The sequence below is a fragment of the Lepidochelys olivacea genome, assembly GCF_965140295.1.
Source record: "Lepidochelys olivacea isolate rLepOli2 genome assembly, chromosome: 4".
In the NCBI taxonomy this organism is placed as follows: domain Eukaryota; kingdom Metazoa; phylum Chordata; order Testudines; family Cheloniidae; genus Lepidochelys; species Lepidochelys olivacea.
In genome coordinates this window covers 148,059,310-148,078,917 of record NC_140414.1, presented here as the reverse complement: position 1 = coordinate 148,078,917, position 19,608 = coordinate 148,059,310, and the positions used below count along the sequence as shown (strand labels likewise).

At 60.3% G+C, this 19,608-nt stretch overlaps 1 protein-coding gene across 2 annotated transcripts in view; it reads right to left on the bottom strand.

Annotated features, from left to right (window-relative positions):
- EBF4 (EBF family member 4) overlaps positions 1 to 12,955 on the bottom strand; it is a 91,887-nt gene extending 78,932 nt beyond the window's left edge. For both annotated transcript variants that reach the window (XM_084627319.1, XM_084627320.1), the window contains exons 1-2: positions 12,662 to 12,955; positions 11,928 to 12,046 (exon numbers count right to left, since the gene is read on the bottom strand). In XM_084627319.1, the coding sequence (XP_084483445.1) occupies positions 11,928 to 12,046; positions 12,662 to 12,922 (380 nt within the window). In that variant the 5' untranslated portion in view covers positions 12,923 to 12,955. The remainder of the gene's footprint in view (positions 1 to 11,927; positions 12,047 to 12,661) is intronic.
- Positions 12,956 to 19,608: the final 6,653 nt, after the last annotated feature.

Sequence of the window (19,608 nt, the reverse complement as noted above, 5' to 3'; positions counted from 1 at the left end):
GGCGCCAGGCTCGTCTGCCCAGCGCCTGGTGCCAGCCCCCCGCACCCACAGCACAGACGATAAACCACTGCCCCCGGTTGGCCCTTCTGTGAAGTGCACCGGGAAGTCTCCCCTGCCTTGACCCTTCAGTGCTTGCCCGAGGCCGGATCCCGGCTGACACCCCGGCAAGCCCCCCGGGACAGGGGCCTGCCAGGCTGTACCCGGGTGAGGGTATCGCTCCTCCAGGGCAGAGCGCACTGTCCACAGAGCCTAGATGCCCCGGTGACTGGACAGACAGACAGACAGGGTGCGGGGAGCCTTCAGGGCCCTGGGTGTGAGGGTGCCCAGCTCTCTGCAGGATGGGGCAGTGCCCCCCGTGACCCGTCTCTCCATAGCCGAGGGGCTGAGCCTATCCCTTGGACACCAGTGAGAGTTTGCCATTGATGTCAATGGGGCAGCCCCAGGGCTCCCCCTCTGCAGCCAGCCCCAGCTCCCCAGAGAGAATGCACCCCACCCCACCTGCTGACATCTCTGGGTCAGGTCACCACATGGAACCGAATCAGGTGGCTTAGACCTATCAGAAAATCACCGCACACTTTGCAGAAATCCAGGGGGGGCTGAGGGTCGGGAGTGAGGGGCGCTGGCAGAGCTGGGAGGGGATCCCAGCACTAGGCTAGCAGGGGGCTGTGGGTGAGGGGCACCAGTAGAGCTGGTGGGGGGCAGGGCCGGGCTAGCAGGGGGCTGTGGGTCGGGAGTGAGGGGCACGGGTAGAGCTGGGGGAGGGCAGGACCGGGCTAGCAGGGGCTGCGGGTTGGGAGTGAGGGGCACCGGTAGAGCTGGGGGGGGCAGGGCCGGGCTAGCAGGGGGCTGTGGGTCGGGAGTGAGGGGCACGGGTAGAGCTGGGGGAGGGCAGGACCGGGCTAGCAGGGGCTGCGGGTTGGGAGTGAGGGGCACCGGTAGAGCTGGGGGGGCAGGGTCGGGCTAGCAGGGGGCTGTGGGTCGGGAGTGAGGGGCACCGGTAGAGATCAGGGGGGGCAGAGCCGGGCTAGCAGGGGGCTGTGGATCAGGAGTGAGGGGCACGGGTAGAGCTGGGGGGGGCAGGGCCGGGCTAGCAGGGGGCTGCGGGTCGGGAGTGAGGGGCACCGGTAGAGCTGGGGGGGGCAGGGCCGGGCTAGCAGGGGCTGCGGGTCGGGAGTGAGGGGCACGGGTAGAGCTGGGGGAGGGCAGGGCCGGGCTAGCAGGGGGCTGTGGATCAGGAGTGAGGGGCACGGGTAGAGCTGGGGGGGGCAGGGCCGGGCTAGCAGGGGGCTGCGGGTCGGGAGTGAGGGGCACCGGTAGAGCTGGGGGGGGCAGGGCCGGGCTAGCAGGGGACTGTGGATCAGGAGTGAGGGGCACTGGCAGAGCCGGGGGGGGGGGATCCCAGGACTAGGCTAGCAGGGGGCTATAGGTCGGGAGTGAGGGGCACTGGCTGGGCTGCGGGTGGGGAGTTTGCACAACTCACCCCTGACTCTAGCCAGCATTAACCAACCCCTCACTTTCACAACATTCAATTCCCGGCTCCCCAGCCCCGATGGATCCCGGCTCTGCCCCCGCGCGCACAGGCAGGGGAGGAACCAGCCCATAGCCCTTTGCAGCAGGACTGCGGCTGTCCTAGCCCCCCTGCAGGTGGGGAAGCTAGAGAACCAGTGAGTGTACCCCTAAACATCCGTGTTGGGGTTCTCATGCAGCATAGCCAGCCCCAGCCGAGAACCCCCAGCCTAGGGACCCCTCTGACTCCCCACCCATCAACCCCCAATTCATCTGGAGGAGCCCCATCTCCAGACAGTCCATCAGGTCACAGCTCCCCGTCCCGCACCTTGGCTGGGTCCCTGTCCTCCGTCTGGGCACTTCCTGAAACATCCACACCACCACCTGACGCTGCCACGATGCACATGGCTGTTGTGTGCCCACCTGCCTCCACCGGAGGGGATCAGAGTGGCTGGCTGCGTGTCATGGATCCTATACTGTTAACGGAGATTCTCCGGCAGCTCAGGTGCCTCTGAAAGCTGGAGGAGCCCAGTCCTACTCCAGCTGCTGCCATCTGGTTCCAGGCAGCCTTGGCGAGCAGAGAAGTCAGAGCTGCGCGGCTACAGGTTGTCACAAGGGCCTTGCCCCTAAGGGCAGAGCCCCCCGCACAGCTGAACCCCATCCTCAGACTGGCTGCCTGTAACGAGGAGGTTACACCCAACTCTCTCAGGGAGGGGCACAGTCACGCTGTGGGCACTTTCCCACAGTGTCCCCAGAGCCCTCAACCAGGGAGCTCCCTCGGGGGGCAGGGGGAGCCGCTCCCCAAGTCTAGGCAGTTCTCACCCCCCTGCTGCAGAGCTGCTGCCTCTAGGAGCTGGGCAGAGCCCTCCCAAACTCAGCTCACCCATGACCACCGAGCAGCGTTTCCAGGCGGGGCCAGCGGGGAGCTCCACCGTCTCCTGCAGCTCCCGGAGGACACTGGGCACCTGGAGGGGCATGACGCCACCTAGCTCCCTGCCCGGCTCTCTCGGCACGTCTACACAGCCCTTTGCCAGGTCAGGTCCTCCGCGAGCCCCTTGGACGCCCACGGGCAGCGCATGTCTCCAGCCTCCGGGCTGCTGTACGTCTCTTGTGAACAGCACCATCATTGAATCCTAGAAGATCAGGGTTGGAAGAGACGTCAGGAGGTCATCTAGTCCAACCCCCTGCTCAAAGCAGGACCAATCCCCAACTAAATCATCCCAGCCAGGGCTTTGTCAAGCCTGACCTTGAAAATCTCTAAGGAAGGAGATTCCACCACCTCCCTAGGTAACCCATTCCAGAGCTTCACTACCCTCCTGGTGACATAGTGTTTCCTAATATCCAACCTAAACCTCCCCCACTGCAACTTGAGACCATTACTCCTTGTTCTGTCATTTGCCACCACTGAGACCAGTCTAGATCCATCCTCTTTGGAACCCCCTTTCAGGTAGTTGAAAGCAGCTATCAAATCCCCCCTCATTCTTCTCTTCCGCAGACTAAACAATCCCAGTTCCCTCAGCCTCTCCTCATAACTCATGTGCTCCAGACCCCTAATCATTTTTGTTGCCCTTCGCTGGACGCTTTCCAATTTTTCCACATCCTTCTTGTAGTGTGGGGCCCAAAACTGGACACAGTACTCCGGGTGAGGCCTCACCAATGTCGAATAGAGGGGAACAATCACATCCCGCGATCTGCTGGCAATGCCCCTACTTATACATCCCAAAATGCCATTGGACTTCTTGGCAACAAGGGCACACTGCTGACTCATATCCAGCTTCTCGTCCACTGTCACCCCTGGGTCCTTTTCTGCAGAACTGCTGCCAAGCCATTCGGTCCCTAGTCTGTAGCGGTACATGGGATTCTCCCGTCCTTAGTGCAGGACCCTGCACTTATCCTTATTGAACCTCCTCAGATTTCTTTTGGCCCAATCCTCTAATTTGTCTAGGGCCCTCTGGATCCTATCCCTACCCTCCAGCCTATCTACCTCTCCTCCCAGTTTAGTGTCATCTGCAAACTTGCTGAGGGTGCAATCCACACCATCCTCCAAATCATTAATGAAGATATTGAACAAAACCGGCCATTCATCCAGCCCAGACTTCTTTAAGGGCACGGGGCTCCCTGGAGCCCTGTCTGCTGCCACAGGGCTCAGCCAAAGGTCCCCTCTGTGCCCCCCCCCCCACTGGCAGAGTGGCCCCAAGACCCTTGCAGACATGTCGGCAGAGGCTCAGCCAAGGCCAGGTGCCGGTCTGTAACCCTCGTCCCCTGGCGGGCCGGGGAGGCCAGAGCTGGGGGCAGGCCAGGATGTCGCCAGGTTAGAACTCAAGGGGACGTGGCGAGACGAGCCCCCGGGCAGCAAAGTGGCCAAGCGGGTGGGTGGATCCATGAACAGAGCCGCTCCCTCCCTCCCTTCCAAGCTGCAGCCAAGAGGAAAACCCACTGGAGCTGAAAGACCAGATCCTGCTCCCATTCAAACCAACGACAAAACTCCTCTGGAGTTCTTCAGTGCCCGTTCGGCCCTCATGCCCATGGGCCCGCTTCCATTGACTGGAAGGGACCTACGCCGGCTTCATCATAAGAACATGAGAGCGGCCATACTGGGTCAGACCAAAGGTCCAGCTCGCCCAGTATCCTGTCTGCCGGCAGTGGCCAGTGCCAGGTGCCCCAGAGGGAATGAACAGCCATTGTTCTCTGGCTCACCTTCCAATAGCCAGAGCTGGGCCAAGCACTCCCCACCCCTGGGCTCATTAGTGACTGTCCCTGGCCATGCAGAGAGCAGCCGGCCCCCTGCCTGCTCGCGCATCCTCCGCAGCAGATTCTCGACCAGCTGTTGGCCAACTATCGTCCCCCTTTGCCCAAAGTTAGGCCTGCGGGTCACATGACAGCCCCCTGACGACACAGGACAAAGCGCAAGAGCTCCCAAGCGAGTGCTTCATGGTTGGGAACATGCTCCTGGCAAACATCCATGTGAGCGTGTCCTGCATGCATGCTCCAGGAAGGGGGAGGAGGGCAGCCACGAGGCAATGGCCGTGGATGGGGACTTGGGAGACCTGCGTTCAATTCCCTGCTCCACCACAGAGTCCTTGTAACGTGGGCCAGTCACTCTGTGCCTCAGTTTCCCCTCGGTACGATGGGGAGGCTGGCTCTGTCCCAGCTCCCAGGGGTGCGTGAGGATGAAGCCAGGAAAGAGTGATGCTACTATGGAGATGGGGCAGACAGTACCCTAGCTAGAGCACCGCAGGGTTCAGACATCCAGCGAGTGGGAACACAAACTGTCCCAGGAAAAGCCATTCCAGTACTCGCTCAGTACCTACGGCAAACCCTGCTCTGAAAACCCGCCAGCCTTCGCTGCGTGAGGCCCCCCTGGGAAAGCCTTCCACCTCCACTCCCCCTGGACCAGCTCCACTCCCCCTGGGTGCAGACGGGCAGCCAGCCCTGGGGATGCTCAAAGCCAGGCTGGGGGCATCCCGGGTGTTCCCTTCAGAGTCTTCCGACCAGAATCCTGATTAGCCCAATATTCATATGGGGTCCCTCGAAACCTCTGGCTTGTCAGAGAACTGCTGGGTCGCTTGGGTTATCACCTGGGTGGGGGAGGGGGGTATGGTTAAAAAGATCCCGTTGGGAAGAAGAAAATAAATGAAGGATGCACTGGGCTGGCAGAAGCGGGCGAGCTGACTTGCCGGTCGGCTGTGGAAGCCGATTCGCCTGACGGCTAAGGAGAGCTGGCGAATGCGCCGAGGCCCCTGGGGCCGACCCAGACTCAGGCTCAAGGCCGTTTGCACGAGGGATTGAAAGGCTCCAGCGTTGCCCTGGGGAGCTGCGGCTCCCCGCAGGAGTGAGAGAGGCCGGGGGGGAGCAGAGCGAGCGGAGAGGAAAGCGCGACAGGCCCCATGGCTCTGTCCTCCGGCCCCGCGCCGGTACCGTGTGCGGAGAGCACGGGTGCTCCAGAGTCGCCCCCGTCGCCGGACGGCTGCCTCCCCTTTGCTTTTGGGTTCCTTGTACAATCCCTGCTGGGAAGCCAGCGAGCCCGGCTCTTCCCGGCCAGGGGCTGAGGAGAACAGAGCTGACAGCTGGATCGCTTCCCCCCACCCCCCGCCACAGGTAGAAAGCCTGTTTAGCTGCAGGGTCTCTCCTGAATAAAGCGCAGGGAACACAGGTGGGCTGCTCCCCACCCCCAGCCACGCACCCCCTCTGCTGAGCGCCAGGCTCCCTCCGCTCGCTGCGATTCCCTTCCTCCCCCGGCTTCTCTCCGTCCTCTTCGCGTTGGTAAGTTTCCGGCACAGTGATCACCCTGCTGCTGCTGTTTGGGTTGGGGGGATTTTAATCCAACCTTGCCTTTCGTTTTTCACCTGAAATAAGGCAGCCGCGACTAGAGGGGACGGGATTGGGGGGCCCCAGCACTGACCCTGCACACGCTCTCATCCACGGGTGACACGATCCCTGGAGCTGCCTTGTAAGCTCCATAGGGCTCCGTGTACATCTTGCCTCGCAAGAGTCAGTCTGCCGGGCCGGGGCCTTCCCTGCCCCTGCTGCCCACACATGAGCAGGCAGCCAGGCGAGCGTCGGCGCTAATCCATCGAGGGCCCTGTCCGAAAGCTGGCCCGAGCAGCCGGGTGGGACCGATTTGGCCGAGGGCTGCGTGCAGCTGCCAGGGCCACGGGAGCCGGAGCGCGCTGGGGCCGAGCACGGAAAGGCTGCCTGAGCCAGACCCTTCCGCGGGGCCCGGGAGCGCGCAGCGGGCAAGGGCACAGCAGAGAGCCCAGACAACGAACGAGAGAGAGCGCTCGATTGCCCCGCCGGGCTCCGAGCTGCCCCGAGCCACCTCGCTGCCCCGCTCCCCACGCTAACCAAGGAGAGCCTGGAATTAAACGTAGCTAAACCGCCCCGATGGGGCTTTGCTCGGGCAGAGGCGTCTGGAGAGACCCAAACGCCCACGCACACGCTAGCAAGGCAGAGGAGCCCTCCATGGCGAAGGCTGGGCTACAACTTCCCTCCCGAGTGGGCGCAGGAGGCAGGAAAGGGAGGCATGACGACAACGCCCGCCCCGCCCAGCGTGCCGCAGTGCCGTGTATGGCCCAGCGACGGCTCGGGACGCCCACCCCGTGTTCTAGAGCCTATTTGGTGACCCGCTGGCCCATTCCCCCTGCTCTCCCCTCTATCTGGCTCCCCCCGGGAGGTGTCCTGGCACTCTGTCCAGTCTGACGCGAAGTGTCACGACCCCCTGGCAGAGGCATCTCTGTCGCCAGCTCCCGGGAGTTGGCACCCAGGCCAGCGATCTTTCCCTGTCCATTGGGGAGACCGCAAGCCCGCCTTTAATTCCACGCCACTTCCCCACAGCCGGGGAGGAGAGAAATAAACAAACAGGCAAACTCTGAGCGACCGAGGCAGCCGTCACGCGGTTAATGGCTGCTTCTCTTCTCAGCGCTGCGGAGACCCCGGTGCGCTGAGTGCCGGGCCCGGCTGCCATTAATTATTAAAGGAAATCAGAGCATTTCCTAGCAAACAAGACCAGCGAATGTCTGTTACAGGAAAGCACCAGCTTCCACTCCCGGATCCTCCAGGAACAAGGGGCGCGAGGCAATTACACTGCGGAGATTCCTCCTTCGTTAACTCCAGAGAGGGGCAGGGGAGAGAGGGGCCAGAGCCCAGACAGCGCAAATCAGCAGAAGTTGATGGAGCCACTGATTTACACCAGCTGGGCCCTGGCCTTTCGGATCTGCAAATGGCCACACCGGGTCACCGGGTCTCCACTGACTTTATCCTCCTGCTGGGAGCCCGTGGGAGGGAACGATCCTGCATTGGCTGGAGTGGGGGGGGGGGGGAAATGGGATCTAACGGGTCTTTGCAGGTGGCGACTTGCGGGATTTTACTTTTAATAAGCGGCCCGCGAGCGGAGCAGCCCTGGGAGCAACTTCCATAAAGAGCCTGGCAATGTGCCAGGGCAAACCCAAACTGCAGCACCCCACCAGCTGCCTAATGGCAGAGAGTGAGCGTGTGCGTGCAGCCCACGTCCACGCCTGGGTCTGCCAGTGTGCCACGCCTGCGTGGCGGGCGCTGGCTGGATCTGGTCAGGACAGACATTGGGAGACACGAGGGTGGGAATGGGGGACCGCAGGGAAAGCCGGCGGCCTCCAGGCCATCTCCCGGGCCAGCGGGCCCCCAGGTGCCCTGGCTCTCGTGTGGCGGTCTGGGATAGGCACTGCCCAGCCAGAGGTACATACGCTCCCAGGCTGCTGCCTGACTAGTTCCTTGGCTGGCCTGGGTCGGCCCCCTGGAAATCAGGCCCGGTTTCTCCCCGGCGCTGGGGCTCTCCTCGCTTTCAGCATGCACAGCATTCAACGGTCACCCCGGGGGCCAGGCCGGGTTAACCAGCTCAGCAAGAGCGTTAGACGGGGACCCTGGCAACGGCAGGCCAGACCTCATTCAGTGCTCAAGGGGTTAATTCAACCCACAGCACCCCAGACTTGTGCCGGGGGGCGTTTTGCTCCTGCACCCAGGGCTTGAGCGGGAAGCCTTTGGCCCCTCTCCAGAGGGCCGATCCTGGGTCCCAGCACACAGGGAAGACAGGATCAGGCCCCTGGTGTACAGCTCGGAATAGAGGCGGCTGCGGGGCTAGACCCCAGCTCTATGATGCTTTGCTCGGGGAGCTGCTCCCTGCCACCCGGAGACATAACACTTCCCACAGGGCCAGATCCTCGCCGGGCGTAAATCAGTAGAGGGCCTAAATCTGCTTGAATATGGGAGCGATGTTGTTCTTTTCCACTGCAACAAATTCAGGTGTCTCACCCTCCCGTGCACAGCCCGGCACTGCTCTGCCCCTCCCTCCCGTCTCCTCTCAAGGCACGCTCCCTGCCCGGGGTGCCAGCCTCCGCTTTGCCCACTCCCCCATCCCGCAGTGCCCCGCTCCACCGGCCCCACTCCCTGCACAGCTCTGTGACATCCCTGCCCTCCTCATCCCAGTGCCCTGCTTCTCCAAGGACACCTGTCCAAGAGTCCCAGCTAGAGAACACACCCCTGGGAATTGATCCAGACCAGCTCCACTGAAGTCAAGAGACCCCTGCTGATTTACGCTCGCAGAGGGTTTGGCCTGGTGCATTTCGTCTCTGCCCCCCAACCCTCCATGCATCGCTTATTGTCTTGCACTCGGATCCCAATGGTGCATTTGGAAAGGCCAAGCGTGATCCTCCAAACCCTAAGGATTAATTAGTGCCTCTACCCAAACCCTGGACTGAAAATCCCACTCTGGGGAACCATGGTTTTGCCCTGGTAAAATTTCTCTTCAGTCAGGGAGAGGGAATCACCCAGCCCTTGGAGTTGGCGGGGTGGGGGGGGAGAGGGGGAAGCAACTTGGGAAAGGATGTTGAAAGATTTAAAAGGAAAAAAAATCCCCATCAAGTGCAATTAGCCAGGAGCTCAAATTGTTCCTGCCTTTGATCAATTCCCTCAGCTGACATTGACAGAAGGGAGATCTGGGCCAGGGTGCCTGGGGATCAGGAGAAGGCAGCGAAGTTAAGGACAGCCTCACACTCCCAGGAAGGGGTTTGGTGCCTTTCTAACAGCGCCAGTTTGAAGAACTCCTGCGTGTTTCTGGACCCATTGTCCCACCCCCCACCCCCAAGCAGAGCCCGCCAGCATTATTAGCCAGGGGCATTAATTTGGACAGCGGAGTTAATACCTGGAACAAAATCCAACACAACATTCTGTACTGCAGGAAACCTGTCTAAGTGCAAACCTTCTCCCCCCTCTGACCTCAGAAATCAACCTGACCTCTCCAGGACAGCGGGAAGGTTCGGTTACAAGGCCAGGCTGGAAATCTTTTACTAAGCATAATTTTTGTTGGGTTAGGCAATATGGGAGCCCCGAAAAGCGGGGAGGAATCTTGGAATTTGTCAGTTTCCCTGTGAACGTCTGGTTCTGCCTGTTATTGCAACCAGTGTGAGGGGGAAAATAAATCTCCCCTTTCATCCTACGCCATTCTGCCCTGCCTTACGTATTTATTTTTCAATCTGAGTTTCGCCCCTCCCCTCCCTGGCAGGGGGCTGGGAGGGTTAATTGCTCAGTGTTTGCAAAGTGCTGTAGGAGTGCTAACAGGGGCAGAACCCAGCCTCGGACACACAGAGGCCCCTCTCCGCTGATCAGAGCTGGGCGTGCGGCTCCAAGGGCAGAATTTAGCTAAGCGCAGCCGCTGTGTCTGACGTTGCAGGTGGTTATTCCCTCAGCCATCAAGGCTGCCTGGCCTAAAAGATGCTTCTGTGGACTGGCCCCACCAAGCCCAGGAGTGGAAGAAGGGGCTGCTGATCCCTACGGCGAGCATTAGCAATAGCACTGAGGAAAGGCAGGGCACGGTGCAGGTCCAGAAACCTAGCCCAGGTCAGCTGTGAAAGTCCAGCTCCACCCTCCTCGGTGCCCCGCACATAGCCCTCCTGGCTGGGTTCGAAGGATTTTCTGCTTTTCCCCCGTGTCAGGCACAATCTGGGAGGGTGCTTCAGAGAGATGGGGCAGAATTCCTGCTAATCTACCCTGCTTTGTCTGGTGCCATCTGGTCCACAGAAAGTACCTCAGTGTAACCTTTGGGGATAGATAGATAGATAGATCTTTTGTATGGTTATGATCACAGGGTTTTAAAATAAGCCTTTACAATTTCTCCAGGGATCGCCACACAAACACCACCCCAAAATACATTTAATAGATAAAGTCCTGCTCAGCCTGCTTGCTTCTGATGCTTAAAACTAGCCTAGACTCAGAATTAGGAAACAGAGAAAACAGAACAGCCTGCTTGGGGATAGACCAGACAGGAACTAAGAGGTCTTTACCATCTCCTCCACAATTCTACCCTGGATATTTCAGTTTTGTTTGACAGTTTGAGGTGAGTGTCCAAGTCCAGAACAGCAGGAGGGAAATGATACATTACACCCAAGGAGCTGCTGTGTCACAGGCTGCAGGGAAGGAGGCTACATTAAGATCAGGGCTTAGACCAAGGTTTGGCCAAGTTCACTGCCTCTTGTTTCATAGAGAAGGTTAGGAAAATACCCAGCTAGGGGAATTTTGCCTAAAGTCAAGCACTCCAGCACCTTTCCTTCTTCTGTGAAAAGCCAGCTGGACAATGAGTTGGAAAGACAACAGAGATGCTAAATCATATTATATATCTATCTACACACACACACACTTTACATATTATCTAATGCACGTTATTTTCATAATCTCAATTTCCTCTCTGCATAACTGAACTAAAATAAATGCTCAAGGAGAGCAGAAATCAAAGCTTTGGCAACATTCAAGATCAATACAAAAACCAATTTAAATCAAAGGAAGCACAAATCTATGTCCTCCAAGCACAGAGACATGGGATTCACATATTCCTGTTTAGCAGTATACTGAAACAATCTAATGGGGATGAAGTCAGGTCCACTGTAGACAGACGTAGCCATCCCACACAACAAAGAGAGGTGTCTATCTGTGCATTAGAAACCTGAAAAGGAAGCCTGCCACGCTTCTAAATTTCCACATTGAAATCCATCAGCCTGGTATGGAGCATCAATAAAGCAACCGATTAAAAAACCAAATCCAACCCAACCCCACACATCTACCAGTACTGAGAACTTTCCCGGCCACTTAGAGTCATGGATCCGAAGTTTCAACCCTCTGGGTGTTAGGCAAGGGAGGAGAGGGGGGGAAAGGAACAATTTTCCCTGCATCTTGGAGACCCTCAGCTGTCTTGGCAACAGAGTTTTGCGTTTCAGCCAGAAGTGTTAATTTCAAAACACTTTCCAGCGGCCTGGGGAAAGGAAACGCAACGCCGGTTTTTTAAAGTCATGTCAACTGAGCTCCCTCGTCCCTTCCAATCTAAATCGTTTCGACGCTGTGGAGAGATACATCTGAAAGCATTTATATTTCTGCAAGTTCTGACGGTTTGCACAGCTCTAAGAACAACCCCCAAAAGCACGTTTCTCTCTCTCTGGTCTCCTTGGTACCAGAACAGGTCTAAATGGTTTATCATCGCTCGACGCGTCGACCAAACGATGGTAATATTAACCCTCCCGAACTTGAGGGGGAGGGAAAAGGGAAGGATAACATTTACTAAGAACAAAAAAACCTGGGGTCAGAAATTCCTTCGTTAATTCTCCTTCCAGGAAGCCTCAGTTTACTTCTTTGGCCGTTTCCTCACCAACCAGCTCAAACAATAGAGGCCAATTAGAATAAAACTAACAACTGCCCTCCATAAACCCGCTCCCCCTCGAGCATAAAGCTGTGGGTCAGGTGTGTACTGGTCTGGCAAGTACCATGCCCCCACACAGAAGCAAGCACTCAGCAGGACTGGCTTTCAGGGCTCTGGCTCTGGGAGGACGTGTGTGCCTGCACAGAGCGGTGGCATGACAGATTGCTCAGCTGTGAAGTGTCAGGGCTGGGGCCGGCTGGTCCCTTACCTCTGGGCTGCGGTGTTGGCATCCAGGATCCCAGTGCTTTGCATCCAGGACCTTACGGATGTCAGTCCACTGGTCAAGGGTTCTTCTTTCATGGTCAGCCCTCCTCTGGGGAGACCCTCCTGGATGGAGAACATCAAAACCGCCTTTGAAAGGGGAAGGGGGGGGATCAGCTCGCCCCTCAGCGCCCCCAGGCCACCTCCCGGGGGGAGACAGGAATCCAGGCTCCACTGAAGCAATGGACACCAAAAGTTTGTTTGGCCAAACTTCTAGAAAATGCTATTTAAAAAGGGGGGGGGTCCGAATCCCCAAAGCCCCAGGCAGCCCCCAGCTCTGCAGCTGATCCCAGATCCCAGCTCAGAGCAACACAGGGCTCTGGATCCGGCGCAGGCTCAGGCCAGTGTCCTCCTGGCCACCTCCCGCCCAGCAACAGCTCAGGCGACCCCCAGGTGCCAGGGGCGACTGTCCCAGCAGCCAGGGAAGCCGCATCTGGGGTTGTTTGTTTCCAAGTGCGGCGAAGGGGTGGTGCTCGGGGGGGTGGGAGGTCCAGGGAAGTTGGAGAGAGGAGCAGGAGCCAAGTGGAAATCAGCAGCGGGGAGGGGCAGCTTCGCGCGGGGAGGGGAAGCAGAGCAGGGCAGGAAATCCCAGCGGCGGGGCCGGGGAGGAGGCGGAGGGATGGGGCCGGCGGAGGGATGCGGGGAGCCGGGATGCAGGCGCGGGGCCGGGGCGCTGGTTACCATCCAGGCGGGGGCAGCGGGCAGCAGCCGCCGCCGCCGCCGCGGGCGCTCCCGGGGGAGCCGCGGGGCCGGGGCGCCGGGCCGGCCGCCTCCCCGCCGCCTCCTGCCGCTGCGGCTCCTCCGCCCCTCGCCGGGCAGCAGCACCATGAGCAGCAGCAGCCGCCCGGCCGCCGCCGCCGCCGCCGGCCCGGCCCCCGGGGAGCCGCCGCTCTGCGCCCGCGGGCGGCCCGGTCCCCTGCCGGCCTGGCCGACCCGGGCCATGCCGCCGCCGCCGCCTCCTCCCCGGGGAGGGCGGGCGAGCGGGCGGGCGGCGGGGCCGGAGCCGGAGCCGGGCAGGCTGACATCATTCCGGGGAGGAGCGGCCCCTCCCCGAGCCGGCGGCGGGGGGCGAGGGGCAGCGCCGGGGCAGGGAGCGGCTCCCCCGGCGGCCGCCCCTGAGCCCGCCCGCTGAGCGGGACCCCCAAGGCGGCCCCCCCAAATCCACCGGGATTAAAGGGCCCCCCCAAATCCACCGGGGTTAAAGGGACCGCCAGCGCGGCCCCCCACATCCACCAGGTTAAAGGGACCCCCAACGCAGCTCCCCCGGGTTAAAGGCCCCCCCAACGCGGCCCCCCAAAATCCACTGGGTTAAAGGGACCCCCAACGCGGCCCCCCACATCCACCAGGTTAAAGGGACCCCCAACCCGGCCTCCACCAGGTTAAAGGGCCCCCCAAATTCCACTGGGTTAAAGGGCCCCCCAACGCAGCCCCCCCAAAATCCTCTGGGTTAAAGGGCCCCCCAATGCAGCCCTCCAAATCTACCAGGTTAAAGGGCCCCCCAACGCAGCCCCCACCGGGTTAAAGGGCCCCCCAACGTGGCCCCCCCAAAGTCCACTGGGTTAAAGGGCCCCCCAACGTGGCCCCCCAAAATCCACTAGCTTAAAGAGACCACTAAGGCGGCCCCCCACATCCACCGGGTTAAAGGGACACCCAACACAGCCCTCCAAATCTACCAGGTTAAAGGGACCCCCAACGCAACTCCCCCGGGTTAAAGGCCCCCCCAACGTGGCCCCCCAAAATCCACTGGGTTAAAGGGCCCCCCAACGTGGCCCCCCAAAATCCACTGGGTTAAAGGGACCACTAAGGTGGTCCCCCACATCCACCAGGTTAAAGAGACCCCCAACACAGCCCTCCAAATCTACCAGGTTAAAGGAACCCCCAACGCAGCCCCCACCAGGTTAAAGGGCCCCTCAACGTGGCCCCCCACATCCACCAGGTTAAACGGAACCCCAAGGCAGCCTCCCCCACCCGCCAGGTTAAAGGGATCCCCAATGCAGCCCCTCAAACCCACCAGGTTAAAGGGACCCCCAACATGCCCTCCAAACCCACCAGGTTAAAGGGACCCCAACACGTCCCCCCAAATCCTCCTAGTTAAAGGGACCCCAATGCAACCCTCCCAAATTCACCAGGTTAAAAGGACCTCCAACACAGCCTCACCAAATGCACCAGGCTAAAGGCCTAATACAGCCCCCAAAATCTACCCAGCCAAAGGGACCTCCCAATATGGGTCCCCCCAATCCACCAGGTGAAAGGGACCCCAATACTACCCCCAACTTCACACAGCTCAAGGACACACTAATGCACCCAAATTAATAGACTTCCCAATACTGCCCCCAAAAGGGCCCCCAATGCTGCCCCCAAAAGGGCCCCCAAGTCCACCCATCCAAGGGGAGCTCCAATATTGCCTCCCCAAATCCACCTGGTTAAATGGGCTCCCATGTTGCCCCCCAAATCCATTCAGCTAAAGGGACCACCCAATATGCCCTCATTCTCCCCAACGCTGCCCCCCCATCCATCCATGTAAATGGTACCTCAATACTGGCTCCCCAATTCACCCATGAAAGGAATCCCCCATACCAAATTACTGCTGCCCACTGTCTAGAGACACCCGCAATCCTGCTAATCTAAACCACCCAAACTAACAGCTCCCCCATAATCCACTTGATCCAAAAGGACCCCATTACAGTCCCCCCCAAACCCTCCCATCTAGAGACCCCCAAAATGCTCCCCCTTGGCAACCCCTAGTTCTGTACCCTTCAATGGATCTTTGTAAGAAGCCCCCAATTCTGCACCCCGAGCTGCATCTAGCAAAAGGGATTCCTCAAATTTTGCATCCTAAAGGCTTCCGGTGAAAGGGGCTCCCCTGTAGTGCCCCCCCCACATCCACCCCAGCTCAAGCAAATCCTCAGTGTCACCCCTCAACATCTTGTCAGGGAGATCAGGGCCACACCATTTGCTCAGCCAAGCTCAGCAAGCCTCACCCACTGCACTCCAACAAGTGGGATCTCCCCATCTGCACCCCAACCTCCAGCCCCGCTAAGGACACCTGGAGATTAGCTGAAAACCCTGGCCAAGGAGAAGGACAAACAGTGGACTGGGGAGGTGGGATGCAATCACTAATGGGGGCAGCGCTGCAAGGATGGGAAATAACGGCGGGGGCCAGGAGACGTGGGTAGAAAATAAAATAGGGTCCCCTGGGAACCCTGCAGCTGACACATCTGGGGGGAAAGAACCTGGATGCTCAGTAGGAGGGTGGGTGAGGAATGGCTGAGACACATAGCGGGCTGGGCAGGCAGCCAGTTTGACACGGGTTCCGTCTACACTAGAGCGGTGACAGCAGAGCCGCGGTTTTTCCAGCGCTGGAGCTGCTCTTCCTCTCCGAGAGGCAGCAGCTCGGTCGGTGGAGGAACCCTTCCGTCCCCGAGCGGCGTCCGGAGCGCGCCGTCCCCCCAGCCCGCTCAGGGCGTTAAGCTGCCCTGTTTGCCGTGCAGAGTAGCCCGTGGGTTAGTACCGAGCTGTGGCTCCCAGAAAGGGCCAGGGGCGTTCTGGGCTGCAAGTGGCAGAGAGAAGCAAGGCGCGACTTGTCCCTGCAGCCCAGAACCTAGCAGGCTTCCCAGGGCTGCTCTGCGCTGCAAAACCAGGTCAGCTTGGCGGCATCACCCCGGGCTGGGGAGCATGGCTCGGCCGGCGTGCCATAGTTCAGCCAGCTGAAGCCCCAGCGCGGCCGGAAGAATTCTCCCCGCGGCCTAGCTGCTGCCTCGCAGAGAGGTGGATTTCCTACAGCGATGGAGGTCGCTGTCCGAAGTGTCTGCACTGCAGCGCTCCAGCGTTTCTGGTGTAGACACAGCCTACGGGGGACTGGGCATTGATATGGACAAGACTAATCAGGGCTGCCCCAGGGAATGACCCAGCTGGAAGGGAGAGGCTGCCTCATGCACCAGAGTTTAAACAACTCTCAGGGTGAGACCTTCCTGGGGGCAGGCTAGCCCACACCTGCTGCTGCAGGGTTCTCGCACCTTCTGCAGCAGCCGGTGCTGGCCCACCAGAGACGGGACACCAGCTCTCGGGGCTGAGCCAGTCCGGCCATTCCTCTGTCCCTGTCCGGGGAGAGGCTGATTAGTGCCTTGGTGCCAGGGCAGGGCGTTCCCCAGGGGATCATGATGCGGTGGCAGGGGGTTCAGGGAGGGGATGCTGGTGGGACCGGTTTGGGAGGAAAGCTGAAAAAAGCGAATCGGTCTGGATTAGCTGAGCAAGAGCCACGATCCCAGTCTAGGGGCGTGTGAGGGGCCCGCACCCCCAGGAGGGAGAGGAGTTAAGAGTGGGACGTGGGGTTCTGGCCAGCAAGTAACGGGATGAGATTAAGACGGGAACATTTTGGCTGGACATCAGGACGTTTCCTGGCAGGAGAAGTCTCTGGCTTTGGGTTGTTTCCGTACAGAAGGGGTGGGAGCTCTGTTGCTTGGCGTCTGTAGCGCTAGACGGGGCAAAGCCCTGGGGAATGTCGCACAAGGATCAGTTCTGGAGAGGGCTGTTTGTTGACACTATCGATACCCAAGGACACTCTACCAGTTCTTTTCCATTGTGAGCTGCTTGTCAGCACCCAGCCCTGACGAAAGGAGCTCACTGCTGCACCCCACGCCTGGCCCACTGCACCCGGCCGGAGGGCTCGGAGATCCCGGGTGCAGACAGCCGAGCTCTCCAAAGGGATCCGTATTTCTGTGCCCCAGCCCAGGTGGAAGGGGCTGCAGTCCTGACCCCACCAGCCAGCCAGGCCGGAAGGAGAGATTCTCAGCCCTTCGCTCTGTTCCCCTTCCCAGTGCTCAGGTCCCCCTGCGGGGAGAGCCATGTCATTTGAAAAATACAATTGCAACTGCAAGGAATGGGCTGCTCCGGCACACACGGGTGAGCTCCCGGGACCTGTTGCTGCTGGGCAAAGGGGGCTGGAGAAGGAGGAAGATCTGTGGCTAAGGCACGGGCCTGGGGTGCAAAGGACCTGGGTGAAGTTTCTGGCTCTGCTGCAGGCCCATGGGGCTGGGCCTGGCTCCCCTGCCAGGCGGTGAGACCTGGCACACTGGGTTGCAGCGCCATGCAGGTGTGGCTCCACGACGGGGCAGGCAGGCAGGCCAAACTTCAGCGAGTGGCGCTGGGCCGTGCCCTGGCATCATGACAGAAGGGTGGGCCAAGCCTGAGTGGCACCGTGAACCCATATGCCAGGGCACGCTGGGAATGGGGCACCTGGCCCAGCTCCCAGTGGACAGGAGCGTCCGTTGTGGGGTGAGCTCGGGACATCAGGCCCAGCCCCAGGGGACAGGAGCCGCTGCTGCCTGGAGCAGCAACTCCCCCAGCTTCTGTGCCACACTGGTGGGATGAGGGGCTGGCGGTGCCTGGGCGCAGGGGCCTGCAGCGGGTGGTCAGTGCCCCCCAGGGCGGGCGAGGAGGTGGGCATTATTTAATCAAACTCCATAGAGCAGTCAAGGGAGATTTAGCGACCGGGGACTCTGCTGTCTTTTCCTGGGGCTGCTCCCCAAAAAAAACCAGGGCCCGGCTGCAGCCCGAGGCCGAAGCAGCGAGAGGTTAGGGGCCCATGGAGGGAGGCGTTCCTTCCTGACCCTGGCAGTTGAGGGGTGGCTTGTGCCCTGGAGGGCTCATCGCCCAATCAAGTGATTTCCCTGCCTGAGGCAAGGGAGGGTCAGCACCCCAGCCAGCGAGGGGCAGCCCCAGGCAGGCCCCAGTGAACACGTGGGCCGAGAGGCGAGATCACCTTCTCTAGGGCCTTGTGGAGAACTTGGAGCCTGGCACCCAGCTGCTATGGGGCAGGGAAGGGAGAGCCGCGGGGTTTTCTGCCCCGCTCCTCCTTACCAGGAGCCGGCAGAGACGGCATGAGCAGTGGAGGAATGGCCCTGAAGAAGGGGGAGTCAGATGGGGAGAGCGCTGGTACCCTCAGCGCAGGGCAGACCAGATGCTGGAGACGGGGGGATGGAGATGCCCTGGGAGCTCGGGGGAGAGATGGCAGAGCTGCCAGCCAGCGAGGCGGGTAGGTGAGTGCAGGCCTGGGGAAGGAGGCAGGTAGGTGAGTGCAGGGAGAGTCTCCCAGACTGGCACGGCATCAGGAGACAGACCAAGTGACTGCAGAAGGGTTCACTCCTCAATACCCAGAATGGGGCAGCCGGCCAAACGCTGCCCCAAAAGCTTCCCCCGAGGCCCAGCACCCAGGTGCCAGCTGGCAGCCTCGGCCGAGGGCGGCACGACACGGCTCTGCCATCTGCCCGTGAGGAACAGCGTCCCTGCTGCGGGGCAAACAGCTTGGCTACCGAGCCCTCCGCCAGCCGGCGAGGAGCTGCGAGCCGGTACCACAGATCTAGGCTCGCCAACCCCAGCAGGTCCCACTGGGCGAGACGCGCACCCCCTGCCACGCAGGAGGCTGGCCCAGACCATTCCCTGGTGCCTTTGGGCTGCCTCCTGATTGGTGAACCCCCAGCCCTGCCCCCAACGGGTGTGTCAAGGACACAGTGGCCAACTGGGAAATGTCTAGGGAAGCAGAGATCTGAGCCCCACCGTGCCTGGCGCTGTACAAACACAGCCCCTGAAGAGCTCACGCTCAAGTGCAACCCATGATGGGGGGTCGGTGCCCTGGGGGCTGGGACCTCACAAACTCACCTCATAGAGGGGCTGCCGAGCTTCCATTGCAAGGGAACAGCTTCCATCCGCTGTGGAGCTGAGTTCAGCTGGGTCACCTGCTGGTGAATGGCTCTGAGTTCATTAGCAACACCTGGCGCAGCCAGTCCCCAGACATGCTAGTGTCATGCCTTGGAGCCGGTGGCTGCTGTCTGCAGAGACCAGTCGATTAAATCCAGGGCCGACCTTTCCAGAGCTCTGGCGGGCTGAGTCTCCCACACACTGCCCTCTCCCTCGAACACGCTCAAGCTGCCCCACCCGGTTCTTAAAGGCACAGCTCCACACAACCACACACAGACCATGATAACACAACCGCGGTGCAGCTATCAGCACAACAACCAGCTAAGAGGTTTTGCAACCTCAGATCCGAGATCCGACCGACAGCTATTCTGTGGGTCCTACACTCGCATTTAGGCAGCCATGTGTTTTTTCACACACACATGCAGGGTTTGAACCCTCAAATCTACCCCACACAGCTCTCAGCCACCTCTACTACAGGATTATGGGTTATGTGTGTTACCATATGTCACGGAGTCCCCGGGCGATGCTCTGGGACTGCTCCCCATGAAGCCAGGCAGGACTCTGGGGAAGTCTCCTCTCTGGCAGCAGCCTGTCGCCAGGGCACACAGCTCACACGGCTTCCACCTTCCTGGGCCTGACCTCGGAGCATTCAGCATCCTCTGCCCCTCCGTGCACTTCCCACAGCGAGTCCGCCCAGGCGGGGTCCTGGGGAAGCCAGCGGGTCATGCACCCCAACTCCGCAGTGAGATGCGACTCTCAGCCAGCCAGTAAAACAGAGGTTTATTAGACGACAGGAACATGGTCTAAACCAGAGCTTGTAGGTGCAGAGAACCCAACCCCTCAGCTGCCATTCTGGGGGGCAGTGAGCCAGACAACCACATCTGCACTTCACTCCATATCCCAGCCAGCCCCAAACTGAAACTCCCTCCAGC